Here is a 22,626-nt window from a genome sequence, read left to right as displayed (position 1 = left end):
CGGTGTCCGCACGTACGATGGCCGGTCCCACGAACAACCCGCTACGTGTTTCTGACAACACGGCGCGCCGTAACGCCGCCCTGCCGTCCGCCCGGAGCCGCACGGGGATGAACCGGCGCTTCCCGAGCGGGCCGGAGCCGCCGGCCCACGAGCCGTCAATAACTCCGCGTGTTCAGCCGCTCCGGGTGACGGCGCGGCTCAGCCCGGCTCCGGCGGCCCCGCACCGGCGCGGCCCCGCCCGCCGCTCTCCCGGACGCGGGGCGGGGCCGCCGCGCTGACGTCACGCACGGCCGTTTGACGCATCACACGCCGCCCGCGTCACGTGCGCGCCGCCGCCCGGCCTTCGCTGGCGGAGCCGGAGCCCGAGGCGGCGGCGGCGGCGGCAGCATCATGGCGGGAGCCCCGCAGGAGAACACGCTGCTGCACCTGTTCGCCGGGGGGTGAGTGCGGCCGCCGCGGCGGAGGGGCTGCGGCCCGCTGAGGAAGGCCCCGCGGTTCCGCGCCGGGCCGCCGCCTCGGGTGAGGGGCGGGATGGCGGCTGTGGGGCGGCCGGCCGCCCCCGCTCCCCTCGGCGTGCCGGCTGGCAGCGGGCAGATGCGCTGTGGGCGCCGGGCGCGGCCCGCGCCTCTTCCAGCGTCTCCCGCAGGAACCGGCGCGGCCTCCGAAGAGCCGCGGCCGTGGCAGCCGGGCGCCTCTGTCCGTGCGGGCGGTGCTTTTCCGCAATTAGAAAGTCCGTCCTTAGCAAGCCGCGCGGGAAGGGTGCGGGAGGGCGATGGTGCGAGCTGAGGCCCGTGCTGGGCAGTGAGTTGGGCTGCTGTGGCCCTCAGCTGTGTGGGATTTCAAAACCTGAAACGCTTCACTCTGCATCAAATGGAATTAGATGGAACACTTCACGCTAAATCCTGCCCTCCTAGATGGCTCCTGCGGAACCGAGCAGCAACAGAGGGATGCCGTCCAAAAACCGTTGTCCAGACGGCAGGCTGTATGCTTTTTGGTGGATCATGGCTTGATTTTGTAAAGGAATTTATTTGCATAACGCTTCAATAAGCTCCGCGTAGGTGACAGCTAATAATGGTGGCTCTAAGTAGTGGAGGCAGTGTAATCGCCTGATTCATATAATTACACTGAAATCAAGTACTCCAAAAATGGAAAAGGGATGGGGGAAAGAGGGTTGGAGAAGGTCCTGGTACTTCTGAGTGAGTGACTTAGATTGCCAGGCCATTTCTTTTTAAGTTCTTGCAAGGAGTGCAAATTCCTTGTTTTTGTTGTGTTAAAAGCTTGATGTAACAACCCCGCCCACTCCAGCCCACAAACCACCGACTGAAAACTCTCCCAAAAAGCGTTGTTAATTAACTTATTACGGTAATTTTAATAGTAGTCCAGTAAAATCATTTTATGGTGTAAATTAAAAACAGTTTTAAAAAATCTCATCTGTTATGCAAATGTGCTGTTGTATGCACTTCTGTCCTTATCAGAAATCGGCTTTTGCGTCTTTTTTTAATGGCTTAAGCTATCTTAAGTAGTAGGATATTCTGCAGTGCTAGTCAGCTGACAATAATTAGGAAGCCAACATGCAATCTATCGTTAGTTTAAATTTGTTTAATAGTAGACCATTGTTTCTTCTGTTGCTAACCAGACTTTGTTCTCCTCTGATATGTCCCTGGAGCACTAAATTCATTTAATACAATATTAAACCCAACAAAGCTAAGTTTTTGAGAGACGCTGCCCTTCTGCTGACTTGGATACTATGTGTTAAGTCCTCTCTTCCTCCTGCCTCCTCCACTTGCTAATGCAAATACCTGGAGCATGTGACAGAAACTGGCCCTGAATGTACATATGCAACTTGTTTGGATAGTTACAATGCCTCTCCAGAGCTCTAGGTGTCCTCACATCACTCATCAAACTATAAATAAAAAGGAATTTTAAACTCATCAGTGTTTTAATCTAGTGCTGGGTGATCAGCATCTTCCTTAGTCGTTTAATGTACCTTCTACCTTCTCTAAGGATCCTACTAAACAACCATTTTCAGCAGCATGCCCAGGAAGTCACCAGGTTGATATGTTTTTGAGAGCGTATGGAAGGAAAGGATGAAAGCACGGCAGAGAACATCTCCCTGGCCACTCTCGTATAATAAGATTGAAATATTCCTAGAGCAGTGGTGAAAATAAAGCACAGAGGAAAGAGATGGTCTTTTAGGTTATACAGTTTTTTTTAAATGTTCATTGCTGGACCTGATTCTTGTTCTGCATATCTTGTTACTTACAGAGATATGAAGAAGTATACCATCATTTATCTTGCTGTGAATTTACAGAAATGAAAATGAGAGCAAATTTAGTTTTCTCATGCACCAGCCACCATTCAAACAGTTTATTTCAGAGCAATTCCTCGTACAAGGCCCTGAACTTCCCTATTCTGTGTGTGTACATGTCTACTAATGCTGTTATCTCTGCTTTTCAAGCGAGACATGCAGACTTAGGGCTCGCTGGATAGAACAAGAAATTGAACACCAGTTTCAAACTGTCGCCTGAGCTACTAAAACACCTTTCTCTATGTGTAAGAAATGTAGTAGGAAATACATGATGTGTTTGGAAGGGTGGTGGAGCAGCCAGCCAACAGGCAAGCTAGAAACCCAAATCATGTTAGATAAGAAGCTCTGTGCTGTGTCTGCCTTATGCATTTTGGTTTTTAGTAATAGTAGTGCTAAAGGATGCCTGCTCAATCAAATCTGATTAAAGGAGCTCAGCTGTGATAATATTTTGCTACATCTGTTGCATCACCAAAGGAGTTTTGCAAATAATTGTTAGTGTGTTAGTGCTTGAGTAATGGTCTCTGAGGTCCTTCCTCGGTCCTTCAAATATTCTTACCTTTGCAATTTTTCACTGAACCTTGTTATAATAAATGGATTATAGTGCGACACAAAGCTGTTTGCAGAACTAGGACCTTAGATAAAATTACCCCTCCAGCAGAAAAAAAGTGTTGGGAGTTCAGAGTACATTATAAGTTGTGTAAGATGCTAACCTCTGTTCAGTTGTAAAGTATTTATTGGAAAGAAAGCAAGAACAGCCCATTCACTTGAGATCATTTTGATAGAGACGTTATTGATACTACAATAGCTTCCTGTGAAGGTGGGGATGGGGTGTGGTGTCAGCTTCAGAAGATGGAACAGTGTCTTTATGCGTGCATAAAACATGCAGGCCAGCCTGAGATAATCTTGATGGCCAGAACGGAAGCATTTAGTGCTTCAGAGGGTAGGGGTGATGAAATGCACTTGAATATTAGAAAGTGTTCTCCAGTTGTTGGTAGAGACGGCTTCCTGTTAGCTAACTTACTGTAGGGAGACTCACAGGCTTCCTTTTGTTCCTCTTAGTTCATTTTAAGATTGACAATAGTAACAGCAAACCAAAAGGTCTTGGCATTTTGATGGGAATTTGACTCTGGGGGCAGGAAAGCTTTCAGAAGCAGCAAAGGGAATGACGCCTAAGTTGCACAACAGATGTAAGTCTGTTTACAAGTCTGAGTTCCTGCTTCCCTGCTGAAGTCAGTGCAGTTGTTGCTTATTTTTGTTTGGGAAAAAGTGTGATCTAGGCTGCAGCAGAGGTTACTCTATGTTGTCTTTCCAGGTGGAGTAATACTGTTTACTACAGAGATTTCCTAACTGGTATTTAGAGGCTGCTGTGCCCTTCACAGAACTGGCAAAGAGGGAAAACTGGTAACACACTTTTAATCTTGATTTCATACAGGTGCTGCGTGATACGTATTCTTTAGTAGTTTGGTTCAAACTGGGGGGACTGTTTGAACAAATCCATGTTTGTGACATTTTTTTCTGTCTTGGTATTGAGGCCTAAGTTCGTAACTCCCTTGCTGCTGTGCCTCTGAAAAGCAACCTTAGATACCAAAGCTTGCTGAAGCCACCTGTAAAAGACCTGGAAGCATACTTTGGGAAGGCTGGTGACATCAAGCTGCTTTGAATTGAAGGCATAGAGACATCTGCCTCTGCAGGCATAGTTTGATTGTTTCAGTTGCACCGAGAGGTGTTTGATGCACTTTCAAACAAGCCTTGTTTGAAGTGTTGAATTTGACCTGGGTTTTCCTGAATATCTAGTACAGGTCACAGAACTAAAGAAAAGTTACTGCTTGAATTAGTAACCAAACAAGCTGTGGGGAAAAGGGACTGATGTAGTGCTCCCACAGATGTTAAGTGATGTGCTAATGCTGAGAAACCATTTGGGAAATAGTGTTTCCGTTTGTAAAATGGAGAGAAGCAGTCTTCACCTGAAGTATATGTGTCTGCTCTTCAGTGCGTGGTCCAGGACAGCTGGGGTTGATAATGAGATTGACTGTCTTCCAGCCCTCTGCCTAGTTTACGTTCCCGTGTGCATTATATAATTCACTAACAGTGTATCAGCTCAAGGAACACAGTAAGTGCTTACAGGAATATCTATACCTGATGATAACATTATTAGCTGGAAATTTATTGAATACTTAATAACTCAAGGCATTAGGAACAGTCTGTATTGTTTTGGTACCCAATTTCCTATGGCATCTAAGAATGCAGGAGCTTGTTTTATTCGCAGTCATGAAATATCAAAGATGTAACTTACTTTGCTACTGATGTTATGCATGTTGTGCTAGAGCATGTAGCACGTTTTAGAAAAACAGAATGAAATTCCCATTACCAATACAATCTGGTTTAAAACTTGTTGCGCTTGCTGTGAATATACTGCTTACTTTGGGATTTCTTTGTCTGCCTCCATGTGATCCTGTGTCAGCAACCAGGAAAGCAGATAATACTCTGCACTATTAGTGCCATGGTTTAGCTGTATCCCTGGCTGTGCCACCGAATTCAGTGGGACAGAGTCTTCCAGCTGTGTTTGAGGAGCTCTGCAGGCTTCTGAATTCATCAGAAGGGTCCAGTGAATAGCACCAAATGGTTTCCCAAGGTCTATTTTGATGTTTAAAGTCATATGTGGAGCCATCCATGAAGCGTGAATTGATGTGTACTTGTCAGCCTGGCTCTTAATAGTGGCCCATGAAGGTGCCAGACTATTTGCACTAATAGTTCTCCTGCAAGTGTTTCACTTGATTCCTGCCTATCAAAAATTCACTGTGAAGTGTTGAGAGTAGTTGCTGTCCTTTGGGGGGGAAGCGGTAAGTTCAAATCCTCACACAGCAAAGTGTCAGGTTGGGTTATAAGTTAGGATTCCTCTAACCAAGCAGCTTGTCATTTTTGCTCATGATTTTGGTAAGGTCAGTGGCACTACTGAAAGATCATTAAAGGTTTGGATGCTTTTTTTTTTTTTTTTCAGAACTGCCTTTAACATTCAGCATTGTGGTGTTACTAATATTAAGAATATTGCTCAGTGATTGAATCTAGGACAGATGAAGTAAGCCCTACTCTTAATTAAGATTCCTGGCATCTGTATCAATTGTGCTAGTGGGTGCTGAGAGTTTATTTCAAATGCAAGTCACTGGTGTATCGAGGTGGGCTTTGTAAAGATAGAAAGCCAGCAGCAAGAGAAAAATTGGAATTGGATTTTGAGATTCACATCTTTGGCATGTTTTTTAAGCAGTGTGTTCTTTTTATGTAAGTAAATAATTTTCCTGCAGCTCTTAATGTAGAGTATATTAGGCATCTCCATAAACACAAAGTATGTTTCATATTCTCAGACCAAGTTTCCTTGGTTCCTTTGTTTGGGCATCGCAAAGCAGAGGACTGTATTTTACTGCTCTAATAATGGCAATACGGGCCTGGCCTCATGTAATTAGAGGAGGCATTCAAAGCCTGGAGTGCAAATACTGTTTTTCTGGCAGTGACCGGCCAAAGCTGATGAATTGTTGGGTGTCTCACATTGGAGAGATTTTGTATCTGTGATACGTGCAGAGTGTAGCTGGGAACCTCTTGGTATGTGCTTGCCGTGTGACCTGTTGAAGACAATCTACCATGATGTTTTGTTTCTGGAGAGGTTTCTGTCTTTTAACTAAGAACGGATTTAGGCATTGTTTTGGGATTTTTGCAAGAGGCGAGTGCAGTAAACACTGCTTAACATCTCTGGAACTGTGGTTCTGCTCTGGTGTATCAAAAAAAAAACCCTGACTCAAACCAGTATGAAGGTTTGGAGGTTTTGTCTCAATTGCAGCGTAAGATTTTCCCAAATTAAATTTATCTGGCTGTATATCCGTAGTTGGAATTTTTCAGGGTTTATGGCTGTTCATGTAGCTGAGGAAAGCTGGTTGTTCTGCCTTTGTTCCCAGATGTAGGCATTTGGAATGCCCTAGGAATACAAAATGTTTCTTTTATGCACAGTGTGTTATTTTTCAGCCATGTTTCCAGGGAATAGAGCAACACTAGGGTATGATGCTTAGAATTCCCATGTGGATGAAAATCAGCTCATCTGAAAAAGCTGCCCAATACATCAAAGTCCTTACTTGAACTCTCTGTTGTGTGTTTGGGGCATAATGCTTGCACCCTGTTGACGTTCTGAGAATTGCTCTGTTAGATAATGCTTTCTTCTTAAATGTCACGCTGACAACATAAACTCTGAGCTGATAAAAGTGATGATGCAGATATTAACTCATTGTGTCGAATTTCAGCGGACTACATTTGCATTAGCAGAAGTACTTACATATTAAATGCTGCATAAATTAACTAGACTATCAAACTAAAAGGATGAAAGGCAAAGAGTGGGGTAGGAAGGCGAGAAGACAGCTGATGCAGGAGGGAATATGCCAGAGGGGCTAAAAAATTGTATGGCAAGATATCACTCTAGACTGAGCAGCCGGCAGTTCAGAAACAGCCAGTGGAGTTAGTGGTCTGAATTTAGGAATTGTTACTGTGAAAGTATTGTTTTACTGTTCATAAATGTGAAATAAATGAGGACTCTGTGAATAAATGTACTCTCTGAAACAGAGTACAGAGTAGTGGAGCGTTGGTAGATAAATGAATTGGGAATTACGGCGATCAAATTCTCTTCATAATTTCTCGAGTGTGTTGATTATCAGGCGTTAATTATACATACGTATGTCTGTATTGGATATACATAGTAGGAAATGTGGCAGTGGGGATTTGCAAGAGGGATCCTGAAAACACTTCCTGCTCGGAGTTATGTGAGCTGTAGGAACAGGAAAGTTTTTGTTGGAGAAGCCGTTCCTGACCTCTCTTTTTCTTCTCAGATCTAATTTCAGAGAAAAACAAGCAATGTGAGATGCATCTAGCAAAACAGAGAACGATAAAGTGAAGCCATGTCCTCTAGTGTAGTATTGACACAATAGAAGGCTTGTGTCCAAGCCCAGGTTCAGCACACAAAATAATCAGAGGCCGGATAAGGTCTCTCTGAACACTGTAATTTTTGAGCCAAATGACACAACTTCAGCTGCCATTTACCTAGTTCCATGTTTGTGACTTTATTAAACTGCCAAAGCATAAGTGGTCTAAAAGGGATGAAGGCAAAGTTCTTACTTAGACTCTCTGTCACTTTGGATGTATGGATTGTCCCTAGTTTAGGTTAAGCTTTTTCCCCTCTCAGCAGGAGAGAGGAAGAAGTAAGAAGGTAGGGGAGAAACTCATTGAAGCATGCTGTTAACTGGTGTTGCCAGCCGCAGTGAAAACAGTTTCTTCTGTTGGATGCATTTGTATCTGGAAAGCCTAGTGCTTGGGACTGTGTGCTTGGACAGAACTTTGCACAACATGAAGACTGTAGTGAGGAAGTTGTATTTCCTGACCATGGGGTGTGAGATGTCCTGCTGAACCTTTAAAGAACCTTTATTTTTGTAGTTGTACAGCCAGGGTGGGCAGGCTGTTAGTGCAAGTTTCAGGGTTTTGGCAAATAATGGTTACTGTTTGATATAAAGCATATCGTTTCAGCAAGCAAAATAAACTGTGCCATATCAAGGATTTATCAACTAGTATGCGTTTACAGCTTGGATTTTTCTGCCATTCTTTAATTACCATTTTCCTTGTGCTAAAAAAAAAAATTGTCCTAGTAAAATAGTTCATGTATAGATGGGGCTTTAGAAAATATGCACTAGTACCTTTATTAATGCCTGTTTATGGATCTCTGTTCATAAATTAGTGCATGCAAACTTCTTAGGAATCTAGCAAGCAATGCTTTTTTTATCTGCAAGACAAAGGATAGGATTTTTTTAAAAAATTCATCTCCCTTTCATGGAAAACTACTTAAATTACAATTTCACATTAACATCAAAGAGGGTTAAGTTGTTGACTCATGATGTTTTCTAAGGAAAATCACAAACAAGTTTTTGAAGGGATCACATGCTTTAACACTTGTGTAAACAAAGGAAATATTTCCTAGTCAATAGGTTCAGTTGTAGTAAACCCCTGGGAGAAAACGGAAATCTTCAGTCTTCCTAAATCCCAGTGTGTTTGATTAATAAAATTTAGATGCAGTGCCTTTTTGTCAGCCTCAACGTTATGTTTAATTGTGAAGTTTGACAGAAGGGACATTCAATTACCAAAGAGGAACAGCAGCAGAAAGAGAAATGGTTCAACCAGTCGCTTCCCAGGTCACTGATTAAAACGAAAATTAGGGCTCGTACACCTTATATTCTTGGCCTGGTGTGCTTTTTCGGAGGCTCGGTCTGACTACCTCAAAATGAGTATATGCTTATTATAGGATCATTTACTACTTCTTTATATATGTGTGTGTATATATACACGCATATGTATGTGGGTGTATAGTATTTTATTTTTGTCCTTCTGTTGTCAGAGTATGGGAATTCTGTTCTTTAGTAGCCTTTCTGTCCTGTTACTCTGTTTTCCCACCCTCCTTCTCATCCTTGCAGCTTCCTTCCCTCCATCTCCCCCCAAAAAAGTTGATAACCATTCTTTTTAAGAGGGCTTAACAGTGTAGTTTTGATATTTGCTACTTCTGAAGACAACTGTTTTAATCATAAGTATTGAAATGGTGAAGAATTCCATTGCTGTGTTTTCAGTCTATAGTGTCCTAATCCCCAGTGGCTTGTTCTCATCTGCCAGCTTCCTGCTTCCCATAAGAAAAATCCATCCAAGGGTACGTCTGTTTTAGGAAAACAACCTCTGGAACATGGATGCCTCTGAAGTTTTTGCAGGCAGAATTCCCAGTCCTGTCAGAACACGGGACCAGCAGATAGTCAATCAGGGATTTTCGTTAGTGCTGGGCATCATCTTCGTGTTTACCAATGTCATCACTACACATGATCATTATAACAGTTTCTTAACCTTTTCTCTCTTCCCCTAGGGCTTAGGAACAGTCTCCCTTGCTTAATGCCAAAACTGTCCTGCTTCCTAATAATTTGTCTGTGATGTGGAGCAACTGGAGACAAGTCTTCAGACTTTATTGATACACCATGCTGTGATTTGACACATTTGTGCATCCATGTCTTCCTAACTCTGTCTTCTGTTTAAATTGTATTTTACAGATGCGGAGGAACAGTTGGTGCCATCTTTACTTGTCCTTTGGAGGTAATAAAGACTAGACTCCAGTCTTCAAAGCTAGCCTTCCGGGCTGTCTACTACCCACAAGTCCAGCTGGGGACCATCAGTGGTGAAGGAATGGTCAGGCCAACATCTGTATCACCTGGGCTCTTTAGTGTTCTCAAGTGAGTACTGCTCCTGTCATCAGTGTTGGTTGACACAAGTGATCTGAGTTTCAGTTACTCTGTGCAAACACAAAAAGCAAATTTTGCTCCAGACCTGCACTGGAAGGATTCATGTCAGTTGGGCTTCTGCATTCAGCATTAGAAATATAAATTACTCTTTTAAAAACATATACATATTCAGGACTCTTAAGCGTTCCTTTGAACTTCACGGAAATTTGTTTCCACCACTTAGAAACTTTACAAAGTGAATTGATTTGAATAAATGTCTGGAGGTGGTATTTTTAAATTCCCTCCTCACATTTAGACTTGTTGGTAGTTATGACTTCCTAAGGGTCAATACACAGGACATACTGTAAACTTTTGATATGCCTTAGCTTTTGGGAATTGTCACAGAAAATATTCTGGAGGAAAGGACTTTTTCTCTTTTTCAACACTGAGAAGTGTTGTCTTTGTCTCTCACTGGGAATAATCACGTTTAGTGTCTTCTTTGAGCATTGGAACAGGTAATCCTTACTACTACTATTCTTGACAACTGACTGAAGGACTGAATAAGCCATATACACTGTCTTTTTCTTTTTTTCTGGAGGCATTCCCAGTTTGCTCTCAGTAGCTAGCAGATACTTGTTGCTATTGCTGCCCATGCTATTTACCTGTTTGACGAAGGGAAGTTTTAATTCCTCTCTTGAAGCACCCTCTCTTTGGAGCATCATGTAAAAGTGAGACCCTCTAGCCTTTCCTTCACTGTTAGGGACCAGCATTGTAGCAATATTCTGATTCTCTGCAATTAATGACGCATGTCAGCCCCGATCTGTCTTTGAAGCCTGCCCTGCTTTGAGCATGAGTTTGAACCAGATGACCTCCAGAATTCTGTGTTCCCATGTATTATAAGTTATGTTTGTCTGCACTCTTGTGTGGATGATCTATGACTGAAACTTATGGGAGGGGGGAAAGGACGCTTTTTGTGAAAGCAATCTCACTAAATTATAATGTCTAATTGGGGTCTTGGAAGCTTTTATCTTTTCTTCAGCTATACCTGACTTAATGACCTCTCCTCCATTTGCTACTAGGTGTTGTCTTAGCCACTTATTATTATGCATCAATTCTATCTACACATGTATTATGATCTGTTAAAAGCCTTTTCTGTGGTTCAGACTGCAGCAGTTGATGCTCCAGCTGTTCCCTTTTCAGATGTGTATTCAGAAAGAAGAGGAAATGTGAAATCATGTAGCTTACAACTGCTGAATAGTTTTACCAGCAACTCTGAAGTCCGAATCTCTACTACTGTATTTCATATCAAAGCACCATAAACTTATAGTTCGGAGCTCAGGCAAATGGATTGAGTTTATTTGGATCATTGGGCACCCCAGGGTGGTGCAGAGAGGTCCTGTTTAGATCAGGTGGCGGAAATGCCAAAGAAAATAATGACTAGCGAAGCAAGTTGAATGATTTTATGTAAGGCCAACACAATTGGCAGATTGCCTGGGGAGAAGCTGCACAGTTATATAACAGTACAGTGCTAATTCAAATTCTCTGCAGAGCTATCTGGCTAGAGTCATTCTGAGACTTGAGTTTCTGCATTGTAAACAGTGCTTCTTTCCCTTGCCAAACATTTCTTTGTCTATTCAGAGGTGAGTCTAGAGCAATTCGTGACTGAAAATGTGAGGTAGTGCCAATTGCCTTTGATTTTCATCTCCTTTCCCTTGCTATCTTTTCACCTTGCAGCATTGGACTTTAGTCAGCTGTAACTAAAGTAAGTGAAAACTTCAAGGCACAAGGCTCTTAATTTATCTTCTTGGCCTATCTTTTTCTAGAGTTGTCCCTATTTTTTTTAGGGAGAGAGGAAATGGTTTACAATTGGGTCAACCTTTTAATATATTTAAGCTCGTAACATTTGGTGACTATTATCTTGATTTCATTTGACTTCAGGAATTGCTCAGCTGCACGTATCACCCAGTTTTCCATCTGCTTACTTCAGAGGATGGAGAAGTGAGAGCAAAATATTTATTCTGTCATTCCCTTGCAGGCAGCATCTGTGAAGAACAGATAATGCTATTGATTATGATCTTTCTTTCTGATAAAATACGAATGTACGAACAAAGTAGTGAAGTTAGGTCTCTTGCTTTTACCCTTCCATCACTTTCTCAATCCTGGTCACACATGTGTTGCCAAACTGGATACGACTTGGGCCTTCTGGTTTGGGAAAATTGTATGGCTAAAGAAGCAGCCATTAGAGCCCTACATATAAAATCACTCTTAAGATTTAAAGGTGTTGAGTATGAAGGCCCCTTAACTGCTATAAGTAGAAAGAAAGATATTCAGGAGGGCAGATTAAGCCTGCTGCTGAATAGGAGGTGCTTCAGAAGGACAGGCTGTATTTGTCTAATCCATTTAAGATTCTGATGAGTCACCCCAGCTGGAATCTGTAGTCGTGACTGTTAAGTGACAAAGAACAAGTAGTTAGTGAATCTGTCTCCTTGGAGACACTCAGCCCTGGAGTTTACACAGAAAGTTCAACTCTGCTGCAGAAAGAGTGTTTCAGAAGCTCCTATATCTTCTTCTGTCTAATGAGCTTGGTTTCTGAATCTGTGGGGAGTGTTCTCAACAGTGCTAATGACCTAGAAAGCAAGTTTTGAAAAATTGGCAGTTCCAACAGGTGCACGTGAACGACCCATGGAGCCTAGTGTTATCTGGATTTTCTTGCATGGTTTTCACATGGTGAGTTCAGTTAAGAGGGCTGCTGTCTAGCAGATTGCACACTGAAATCCCATGATTACTGGACTGTACGTGGCTTTCACTGGTAAATACTTGGCTGTTTGCTAGTGTTTGGCTGTTGTTTTAGTCCTTGCAAATATGTCTGCTGTTAGTAGTGCAAGGAATTTGTGAGGTAAATCGTTTTTGATGAGGCACTCGGCAAGGTACCGCACAGAGCTCGGCAGCTGCTGAGGAAGCTGTCCAGACTCTTTATCTTCTTCAGGCCCAGTGTGCCTTGTAAGGCGTGAGGGAAGATGGGTGGAAGTAGCTTTGGAAACCTGGGTTGTAGCAATTGCAGAACTGCAGGAAGGCATCATTTGGTGGTCTTCCTGCTTTAGACCTGATCGTGAATTCCAGTCCTGAAAGTGATTCACAGCAGTGTCTCTGTAGTTGGAGTTTACTTGGGAAAGATGGTGTGAACTCTTTTGAATGCCCTCAAAACCAGATATTCCTGAATGCCCTGGTATACCTGGGGAGGCATAGCTTGTAGTATGGTTGCCACATTCAACTTTCACACTAAGTAATTATGAAAGGGAAAAGGATTTTTTTTGTCTCTAAACAGGAAGCAGACTCCTGAATTGCTTAGATATAGAGAATGCCCAAAATATTCTTTGTTCATTGGAGTTGACTATGACTAGATTTCTTTGTGAAACCTTAATTCAATTCCTGACAGCTTTCAACGAATGGAAATTATAACCTTGTGCCATATGACACACATTTGCCTGTAGTGCACTGAAGTTTTACGGTATAGTGGCTTTTATTCAGTAGTGTGTAATTCTCCTGATTTTCAAGTATATTATGTTGCTTAAAAGCTAACAGCTTCACAATTTGTACTCATTGCTTTTGTACAGTTATTTCGACTGACTGTCTGATAGAACAAGAAACATAACTTTTAACCCAAATACGATCTTTTTTTACCACCCCCGTTTGTTTTTATTTTAAGATCAATTCTGGAAAAAGAAGGACCAAGGTCACTTTTCCGAGGGCTGGGTCCAAACTTGGTTGGAGTTGCACCATCAAGGTAAACAGTTAAGCTATTGCTAAAAGACACGTTAAGGTACCAACCCAAATGTTGCAGTATATTCGTGGTTTGAAAGAATATAGCATGAAGTTATCCCATCTGTAAACTGAGATTTATGCATGTGTACTGCACAGTATACATACCAAGACATACTTCTAAAAATCTGCTTTATGCTTGTATACAACACTGGAAGGTGCAGATTAAATAAGGCATTTAAATTCCAAGTCATTGCAACAGCCACTTACCATGTGCCTGAGAAAACAAGAGAAAATAGTGCAGAAAAATCTGTAGGATTTATATTTGCATTTTTCTAATATGATCTGCTGCTTCCCTGCAAATACATAAAAGTATTTGCCAGACATTGAGTAGGAGCTAGATGCCAGGGGAGAGGAGTCCCTGTCTGGTCCTTAATTGCCTGAATTGTTCTCAAATGAAAAACTGCAGCTGAGGAGGAAAGACTTGCAGTGCTGCCACATAACCCTGAAGGGAGTGGTGTGTGTTTCTCTTTTTAAACAGCATTGACAAAGGTAGCTACAAAGTTTGTTTATATTCAGAAGTCTTACAGGCACCTAAATGATTTCCACATGTACCTGTGACTGTCCTGTTCTGGGCAGGGCTGAAGATCTTTGTGCCTAGCAAATATTTAAACTTGTTAGCTATTGGGAAATTGGCAGATGTTCTCTTCCTGAAACTGAACCAGTTAAAAAGGAACTTGAAAAGTGGTGTACTGGCTCTCTGGCCTCTTGCCTAGTAGGTGGGATGTTCCCCCTGGAAGTGGGGAATCCTATTTCTGTACAGATAATCTTTGCAGCAGGGATCTGAATCCAAGACTGCCTACTTTTTCATGCAACTCACTCTTGCTGTCTTTTGTATTCCTTCATATTCTTCCATAAGATTGGAATAAGGTACTTCATGGAAATTCTCAAATTGTAGCCACCAATATCCACCTTTTTGTAGCAGTTCATTTCTAGGAGCTGTGATCTCAACATACTTGGTTTAGACAGCTGCTTACTCATCATATTGACTGTTGCAGATCAGCTGAGCTTCCTCTATTCCTATGCATTATGTAGGGATTTGAGGTGTGTAAAACTTCTTCATTTCAGTCCAGGGTTGCGTGTTTAAAGCATGAAGTACAGCTAACGCACTTGCTGAACAAATTTATGGAAAATGCTGGCTCCAGGTGGGAAAGTGACATTCTCAAGTTCACAAAGTGTGTTTAATGCCAGACTTGGTGTGAAAGTAAAATATTTCTGTCGTGTGGATGTCAAGACAGATAGTGACACTGTAGTGTAAGGAGAAAAAAAAACAAACAAACCCTGTGTCCTTGTAGATGGAAGTAGTCATGCGGAGGCCTCTTTGTAGAGAAAGTCTTGTTTTTCAGGGGGTGAGGGGAAGAATAGTAATGTGTCTAATTTAACATTGAGTGTATCACGACTTCTCTTTCCCCTGGCCCCTACAGAGCTGTCTATTTTGCATGCTACTCCAAAGCCAAAGAGCAATTTAATGGCGTATTCGTGCCCAACAGCAACATCGTGCACATCTGTTCTGCAGGTTCTGCAGGTACGTATTTGTAATTCATCTTCCGTGTGGTCTGCAGCAATGCCCAGTGTCCAGCCTCTCGCCAACAGCAGGCAATGCATGCGTTGGTATCTGTGTGGCTCTGAGATGCACCTTAATTCGTTAAAGTATTTATTCCAGGCTGTTATTGCTGCAAGACTTCTGTCTCTCTCAATAGTTAGGAAACAAATACAATGAATCGTAAGGCAGGGACTGGACTTCCAGTCTATCTGTACAGGACTGAGGCTAACACACCAGTCTTGGCTGGCAGCTCTGGATAATTGTGGTATATGACTGAAAATGTACATTTAGTTTGAGGTTGCATACACCAGAAAACAGGAGTTTGCTATCTCCTAACTTACCTTGTCTACAGAGGAACTGTTTTCCTGTTCAACACTTCAAAATATTTCTAGATTGTTGTTTACTAACTTGGAATGAACTTTTTACCAACTGCAATTCTATGGTAATGTCTCTGAATGTAAGAAAAAAAAAAATTAGTAGGCACTAGCTAAGTTTTGACACTGTTTTAGCCAAATTGTTTCAGGAGGTGGTATTTTTCCTACCAGGATGGGGAAAATAATTTTTTCATGTAGGAAAAATACTGCATAAGGGCTCCAGCAGTTCAAGCGTCAGTCACCAGAGTGATCACTAAAAATAATCTTCCCCAAACTAACACCTTAATTATTGGTGGATTCTGTTAATGAGATAGCTCAACGGCACCACCTAGAGCCTTGGGGAAAACAAAAGACTAAAATGTGTGTTTTCCTCACAGGTTTTCTTTTATTTATTATCCTAAAACCCAGTCAGTAAGTAAGATGTCTTGTCTACATCAGTCTTTAGGAACATGAAGTATGTATTAAAATAGGTGCAAAAACGAAGACTTCTTTAAGAAGTTCCACGGCCATTGGTTGACACCTCCTGAAGTTTAATGTGAGATGGTTCTCTGGCAGGAGAGAGGTTGTAAGCTACACACCTGCATGTGTTTTGAACCCTCTAGATAGTGCTGGTAACTAGAACCGACCCACTGCACGGTGTATAAAGTTCATGTTTGCCATGGCAATACACCAGCCTGGATTCAGCTATACTTTTGGTTTTCTTTTCTCTTTTTCAGCCTTTATCACAAATTCCCTGATGAATCCTATATGGATGGTGAAAACCAGAATGCAACTGGAACGGAAGTAAGTAACCAATTGAGGGAGACTGCCACTGAGGGGCTAAGGGAGCCTCTGGAAAACAAAACTTTCACAGCAATAATAGAGGTTATGGAAAGGTCAGGAAGAGCTCATGCAGGAGGCTGAGTGTGAGGTTGCAGTCTGTGTCCCGTTTGGCAACATCACTTTTACTGATCCTAGATTGCAGTAACACACACCTGTGCATCGAACCAAGGTTAGTGGTACACAGCTAGGTAGCTGTAAACAGAAACAGGGATGTTTTTAAACACATAATGAAGCCACATTAGTTTAGTTTCATAAAACATTCCAGAGGCACAAAGAATCTGTTACAGTGGTTTAATGTTCTTTTGCTTCCTTCAGCATTGTATTATTAACAGTACCTCCTGAAGACAGAAAGGGAATTTAACAGTTAATATTTTTTACTTGAGTGATTCAGAGTCACTGGTGGATATCGAAGCAAGGAGGGACTCTGCTAATAATGTGGCCGCTTAGAATGGAAATTCCTTCCTGCAAGAACACGTTAGGTCAGATAAGAAGGATCCTTTAAGGCACCACAACTTAAAATAATTTCTAAGACTTAATTCTAGCACTTCAAACGGTAGCACCTTTGAACTGAGTGCTGCTGCTTAAAATGAAGGATCATTTCTCATGTAGCACACCTCTGTCTCTTAGCCTGCTGAAGATGGCTTTAAATGGAATTACTAGTTTAATGCAAAGCAGTGTCTCTTCAGTGCTCGTTTTCTTTTAAAGCATTGGTGTGAACTGTGACAGACTGGATAGAACTTGAGCTGAAAGAATTATTATGAGAACATATTAGTGAATTAGCAAAGCCAAGTGTGCACTCTTAGCATGATAGTCCTGCTCTGTGCAGCTTTCCTAGAAGATTTTTGGAGTAAAACTTAGCAGAGAACCATATCTGTAGGTGTAAGAACTATTAAAAGCCATGATTTTTTTGAAATATTGATTCTTTTTCTGGGCTCATTATATGCTCTGTTCTGTTTGTTTTTCAGAGTCAGAGGTTCAAAACCAATGAATGCTTTGCAGTGTGCTAGATATGTTTACCAGACAGAAGGTATCCGCGGCTTTTATAGGGGCCTGACTGCCTCCTACGCTGGGATTTCTGAGACCATTATCTGCTTTGTTATTTATGAAAGTTTAAAAAAACACTTAAAGGAAGTCCAACTGGCCCCTTCTCCTCCTAATGGGACCGAAAGGAACTCGACAAACTTCTTCGGACTGATGTTTGCTGCTGCTGTTTCCAAGGGCTGTGCCTCTTGTATTGCTTATCCACATGGTATGTTAACTTTTCCATTTGTGACTGCAGTAGAACAACTGTTGCCTGTAATCCAAGACAAATGATGGGGTTTAAGGCTGTAAAATTCTTAGTCATTTGAATGGCCAAATGCATGTTACAGTGGCATGTGCATATGCACTGGCAATTTCAGTACTGGTCCCACCATTCCTAGTTAGCCACATAGTTGGTGACTGGGACTTTCTAGTTTAAAAATGACCAAAAAAATGCCAAAAAGAAATTGAATGCTTTATGCTCCTGTTCTTGCTAGTAGCCTCATCTAGCTGAGTACCCACAGCCTTTGGGATTCTGTGATCACATGGTGGGAAACACTTAAGTCTTTTTGGGTAGACATGAATGTTATGGTTGTATAGAAAGAGCAATACTGATTATGTGAGCATCAGTGAAGCATTTAGTTTTGTAGTAGCTTGAATGAGCAAATAATTTATTCTGCATGAAAGGGAACTCATCTTCAATTTTGTTTCTTGCCTGAAGGGCAATGTGTACAGGATTCCATGGCTGAAAGCACTGGCAGGCAATTGGTACAGGAAGGCTTTCATGTCCCTGGGTTTTGCATACTTTTTCCTGGTAATGGCATGTTTCTCAATGGGAAGGTTTAGGTCTTGTTAACTTTGGGCTCTGTTTTACTTTTCTGCAGAGGTCATACGGACACGGCTGCGAGAAGAAGGCACTAAATACAAGACTTTCATTCAGACAGCACGTCTGGTAGCACGCGAAGAAGGCTATCTCGCCTTCTATAGAGGACTCTTTGCCCAACTCATCCGGCAGATACCAAACACAGCCATTGTGTTGTCCACCTATGAGTTAATTGTGTATCTGTTAAAAGACCGTGCAAAGTAGCAGAGCCAAGACTCCTGTTACAGACTGTAGACCAATTTCTTCGTTGAACAAATAGTCCTTTAAGAGACTGATGCAGGTGGCCGTGCTGGTGGGAAAACTACAAGTCTGTGATCACCTGCTGGATATTTCCTTTTGGATTCATGCTTTCTGAAAGGTCTCAAGTCATTAACGTTAATAGTTAATTATAACTTTTTTTAACTTAATGATAATTAAACTGCTACTAATTTAAATTACACTATTTAATTTATGTTTGTCCTTTTCCTTAAGCACAGCCATATGTGGTCAAGGAATGTACCTCATACTATCAAGTGATCTCTTGGACTGATGTTAATTAAAATGGCATTAAAACAGGAGAAAAAACTGGTTTGGACATCTGAAACTCTTGTTGTCTTATCACTGGAGTCAGGTCACTTTTTAGCCCTGTAATACCCTAATGCCGAAATAACTTTGACAGTTCTTCTGGTTTATTCGAGGTGCATCATTCACTGCTGTGTGAACATCCTGAAGTGTTCAACTAGGACAGTCTTGTAGTACGTTTCTCTGTTTTGATGGTATGAAGTATACGCACCAGAGTCTCTGACAAAAGCCACTTACACTGGCAGTATTGCTGGAATATGATTGTGAGAGGCTGTTAGTACCTATTCATGCACCTTCATATTGTGAAGGACTGAGAGCATAAGGACAGTCAGTGATTGTGGCCTGGCTGTCCTGTGGAAATTCCATGAGATGCAGTAACTTGGTCATGTGTCCTGACCTCAGCCTTTTACTGCTGTGGGGCTTTTTCATGTTACGTTTTCCTTATGTAGCAATGCTGGAGGTCTGGAGAGTGGAAGAGAGGATAAGATAGGTCCCAAACACTATAGACTAGAAATGCAGTTCTAGATTCTGCTTTACAATATGATGCTCAGGAGTATTGAGGTGCTCAAGATGCTCTTGATTTGATGTCCTTGTAGAGCAGTGTTTCTGATCGGAATGATAAATGTCATCTCATGGATGCATCACTGGAATTAACACTAAAAAAGTCCACAGCTCATGTAAATAGTTTCTTTATGTCATTACTTGATTTCTTACTGAAGGAAACAAGGATTTGCCAGCTTGGTGCAACCTGTTGAACAGTTACCATGTTTCATATAGATAAGATATCTGCCTGCCCGCTCAAAGACCCAATATCAAGGGGGTGTTCTTCAGCAGTAGTCACAATACAGTTCTTACCTTTCAGTTATAAATCAAATATCCTGCATACTTGCAATGAGTCCTTCCATAAATATTAGAATATACTTTACATTTTAGTAGGCTCTTTACCACTTGTGTTGCAGCAATTAAACAATAACCTTGCAATTAAAGTATTGAATATGAATAATTACTGATGGTGCACGGTAAAATATTTTAGAACTCAAATGGGTAGATTGGTGTTTTGCTTTGGCCATACTATGCTCTCCTGTTCATTAGTGTCATTTGCTTTGGCAGCTGAGACAAACACTGCAGCATTTGAGCCCAGCTTCAGTCCTCCCTGCTGCTGAACTGAACAATGAGCTTCTCATGATTTGAGCAGGTGCTGAGTTCTTGAGCATAAACAAGTGTTTACGGATGTATTTGACTTCAAGGATCACATGCAGCAGAGGTGCTGTTTGGACTTGGAAGGATCATGCAAAGCATTCAGAAACAGCCTAGTAGTGAGTAGGGTTGTCTTTTTAAAAGTTTTCAGGCTAGTATTTTGTTGCAGAAATATAATGGGTTGATAACTGGATTCAAACATTCGCATTTGTTCTTGTTAGAACCTAGCTGATGACTGGTATTTGAGGTCATATTTGACATCAATGTGATGGAGGAGCATAGTGCCAAGAGAGTAGTCTGTATGTATACCTCATTATGAGGCAGAATTGCAAAAATAACTGATTTCTATTATGTCTTACTGAAAAGAATATATCACAGTACCCCTAAGCTAAAATAGGAAGCAGTTGAGTAAAAACTGGCATGGCTTTTTTTTATGGAAACGATGAGTAGCAAAAGCTTTAGTCTCTTTATGGGAGTCAAAACTGTCATACAGTGCTGTTCCTATTTTTGAGAACTAGGACACTTGTGCTGCTACTTTGAAACATTTTCTGAGATTTGCTTTCTTAAATTAGTGTTCCTCTGTACTTACAGTTCACTAGCTCACTTTTAAAACGTTAGTCAAATGTGTAGACTGCTGATGTCTTTTGAGAATGAGGGGAGGAAGCTCAAACCTGTTGAGGAATTTGGGACTTGGTAAGAGAGAAAGCAAGAGAAAGTGAACAAATTTTTGTTCCACCTAAATCTGGTGGAAAATGGAATTCTGCTGGATTTTTGTTTTTATTCTTTAAGCTTTGCTGACAGAAGTAGTCTTAATTTGAAAGGAGTTAATAAGCTATATTGGGAACTACCAATTTCTGAATTAGTATAATTTACTCCTTTTTCCTTCCTTTCTCTACAAGAATTTTAAAAATTCACTAACCTTTGATTCCTTAACCCTGTAAAGAGTTAACACTTTCAGGTGATGCTCTGTGAGCAATCTCACTGATGTCACTGAGTATGGAATAAGCCTTGTACCGGAGGGCAGAATTTGAAGTTTTTTCCCAAAGGGATATCTGAATTTTAAAAATAACCAACTCTTCTCTGGTTGTGAAAGAAAAATGAAAAAGCATTTTTCGCTGTTTGTTCCACTTCTTCAACTCTCACAGAAAGTCGATTTCATGGAAGGTAGGTAAATTTGTTACTGGTTGGAATTTCCAGGGCAGTTTTGCTCCAGGTTTAGGCTTCATTACTAGACCCTTTGTAGCTTAATGATTGCTAAGGTGGTGAAACTATGGTTGTATCTGAAGTGACCACAAAGTTTCCATTAACTTTACCAGGACTGTGTCTGTTCCTGTTTGTAAATCAACAGTTAAATTGAAATTACAAACGCACTGTTGCCACACTAGTATGAGCTACTCATGTTGGTTAATTTAACATCGGAAGTATTTCTTGGGCATTGGAAGATGTCTCAAGTCCTTACACTCTTAAGACTTACAGGCTCCCTTTAGGTATCCATGGTTGCTTTGATATCCCTCAATTACCTGCATTTACCTATGGGTGTGATACGTGTTTGTGATTGTGCCCCTCACTGTGATTTGTAGTTGTTTTCCACGAGTTCCTCATTAGCTCCTTGAAGGAGGAAACCTTTGGTAAACAGTGCATCTATAGTTGGACTGATACACAGAAGTGTGTATATCTGATACACAGATATAGTTGGTAGGAACCAAGGGACTTTTGTAGAAAAAAACAGACATGCTTTTAAGTACAGAAGTCCTAGAGGACTTGCAGAAGGGCTTGATGCACCAAATGACTGGGGACTTCTTCCTCCTTTCCCTATCATTTGGTCTCAAAAAAACAATAATTGGGCTAAACTATGGAATAGAGATGGAAAATTATGTCCCCCTCACATTTATCAAGAGGAAATAGTCTATGGAATTAATTTCCATGGTTAAATCTGTGGAGATAGAAATGGAATGGTTGAGACCTCAGCCATAGTTAAGACAAGCTTAAAGGTACAGCTTACTACCAGTACGAATATTTTTCTATGAAGAATTTTTCCATTTGTGTCTAAATTAAAAACATGATGTTGACACAACTCGGTTTTCCTGAATTTTAAGCAGTTGTCTGTTGTGCTGAAAGGTTTTGGGTTTTTTTGTTATAACCAGGAGAACAGCTGTGCAATTTGAGGTGGAGAGCTCTTACCTTTTACCTTCATATAAAAGCAGGGCACAACTGTCAAAGCACCAACTGCTTCCAGTTCCGTAAGGACAGTAAATCCCACCTATGCGTGCTGAGAGGGGCAGAGCATAAATGGGTGTTAATTTGCTTTCTAGGGGAGAGGTTCTGAACAAGTCTGACCTGGGAACTACTCCCATCAGAGACCTGAGGGTCTTCTGCAAAAGTTTATCTATCCAACCAGAGAGAGGGAAGGGAAAGTCTAGAGCAGCAGTCTTCAGCTTCTGGCTCACAGGTAACAAACCCCCCCAAAGCCCTGTACTTTAATTCCTGCTCCTCTTGCCATACTATCCCTTGCTAAAGAGACATTTTATTTGCAGCACGTGGTTTACTGGGTAAATTTGTTCAGGGGCCACAAAAAGGCAATAACGTGCTCTAAAATCAGTGAGGAGGGTGCAGTAGTGTCATTTGGAGGGATGTTCCATTTTCCCCGGACAGCTAGGTGGTTTGGTAGGAAAGTACATCCTAATGGAGACCCTGTTCTCTTAGAACCATCTCCTCTTCCTCTCGTTTCCACGGTTCTCCAAATAGCTGTCCTTTTGTCTCAAAAACGCGCGTTAAATTCAATGCCCTGTTGTAGACCTCATTCTTTCCAGCCCCAGTGTGCAAAC

The 22,626-nt window shown here is 41.5% G+C and overlaps 1 protein-coding gene across 2 annotated transcripts; it reads left to right on the top strand.

The window, feature by feature from the left end:
- Nucleotides 1-362: 362 nt before the first annotated feature.
- Nucleotides 363-22,231, top strand: SLC25A33 (solute carrier family 25 member 33). 2 transcript variants are annotated; one of them, XR_015222815.1, is made up of 8 exons: nt 363-440; nt 9,415-9,594; nt 13,289-13,366; nt 14,826-14,926; nt 16,035-16,101; nt 17,106-17,389; nt 18,045-18,401; nt 22,114-22,231. XR_015222815.1 is itself a non-coding variant. In XM_086625595.1 (7 exons), the coding sequence occupies exons 1-7, from the start codon at nt 391-393 to the stop codon at nt 18,245-18,247; spliced, it is 963 nt and encodes a 320-aa protein (XP_086481721.1). In that variant the 5' UTR covers nt 363-390; the 3' UTR covers nt 18,248-18,593. The 2 variants fall into 2 exon arrangements, 1 of the variants encoding a protein (XP_086481721.1); XM_086625595.1 differs by lacking the exon at nt 22,114-22,231 and having other exon boundaries at nt 18,045-18,593.
- The last annotated feature ends 395 nt before the right edge of the window (nt 22,232-22,626 follow it).

The sequence above is a fragment of the Tauraco erythrolophus genome, chromosome 23 (genome assembly GCF_009769465.1).
Source record: "Tauraco erythrolophus isolate bTauEry1 chromosome 23, bTauEry1.pri, whole genome shotgun sequence".
Classification (NCBI taxonomy): domain Eukaryota; kingdom Metazoa; phylum Chordata; class Aves; order Musophagiformes; family Musophagidae; genus Tauraco; species Tauraco erythrolophus.
Note: the sequence above shows the minus strand (reverse complement) of the source record. Positions and strands in the feature narration are given on the sequence as shown.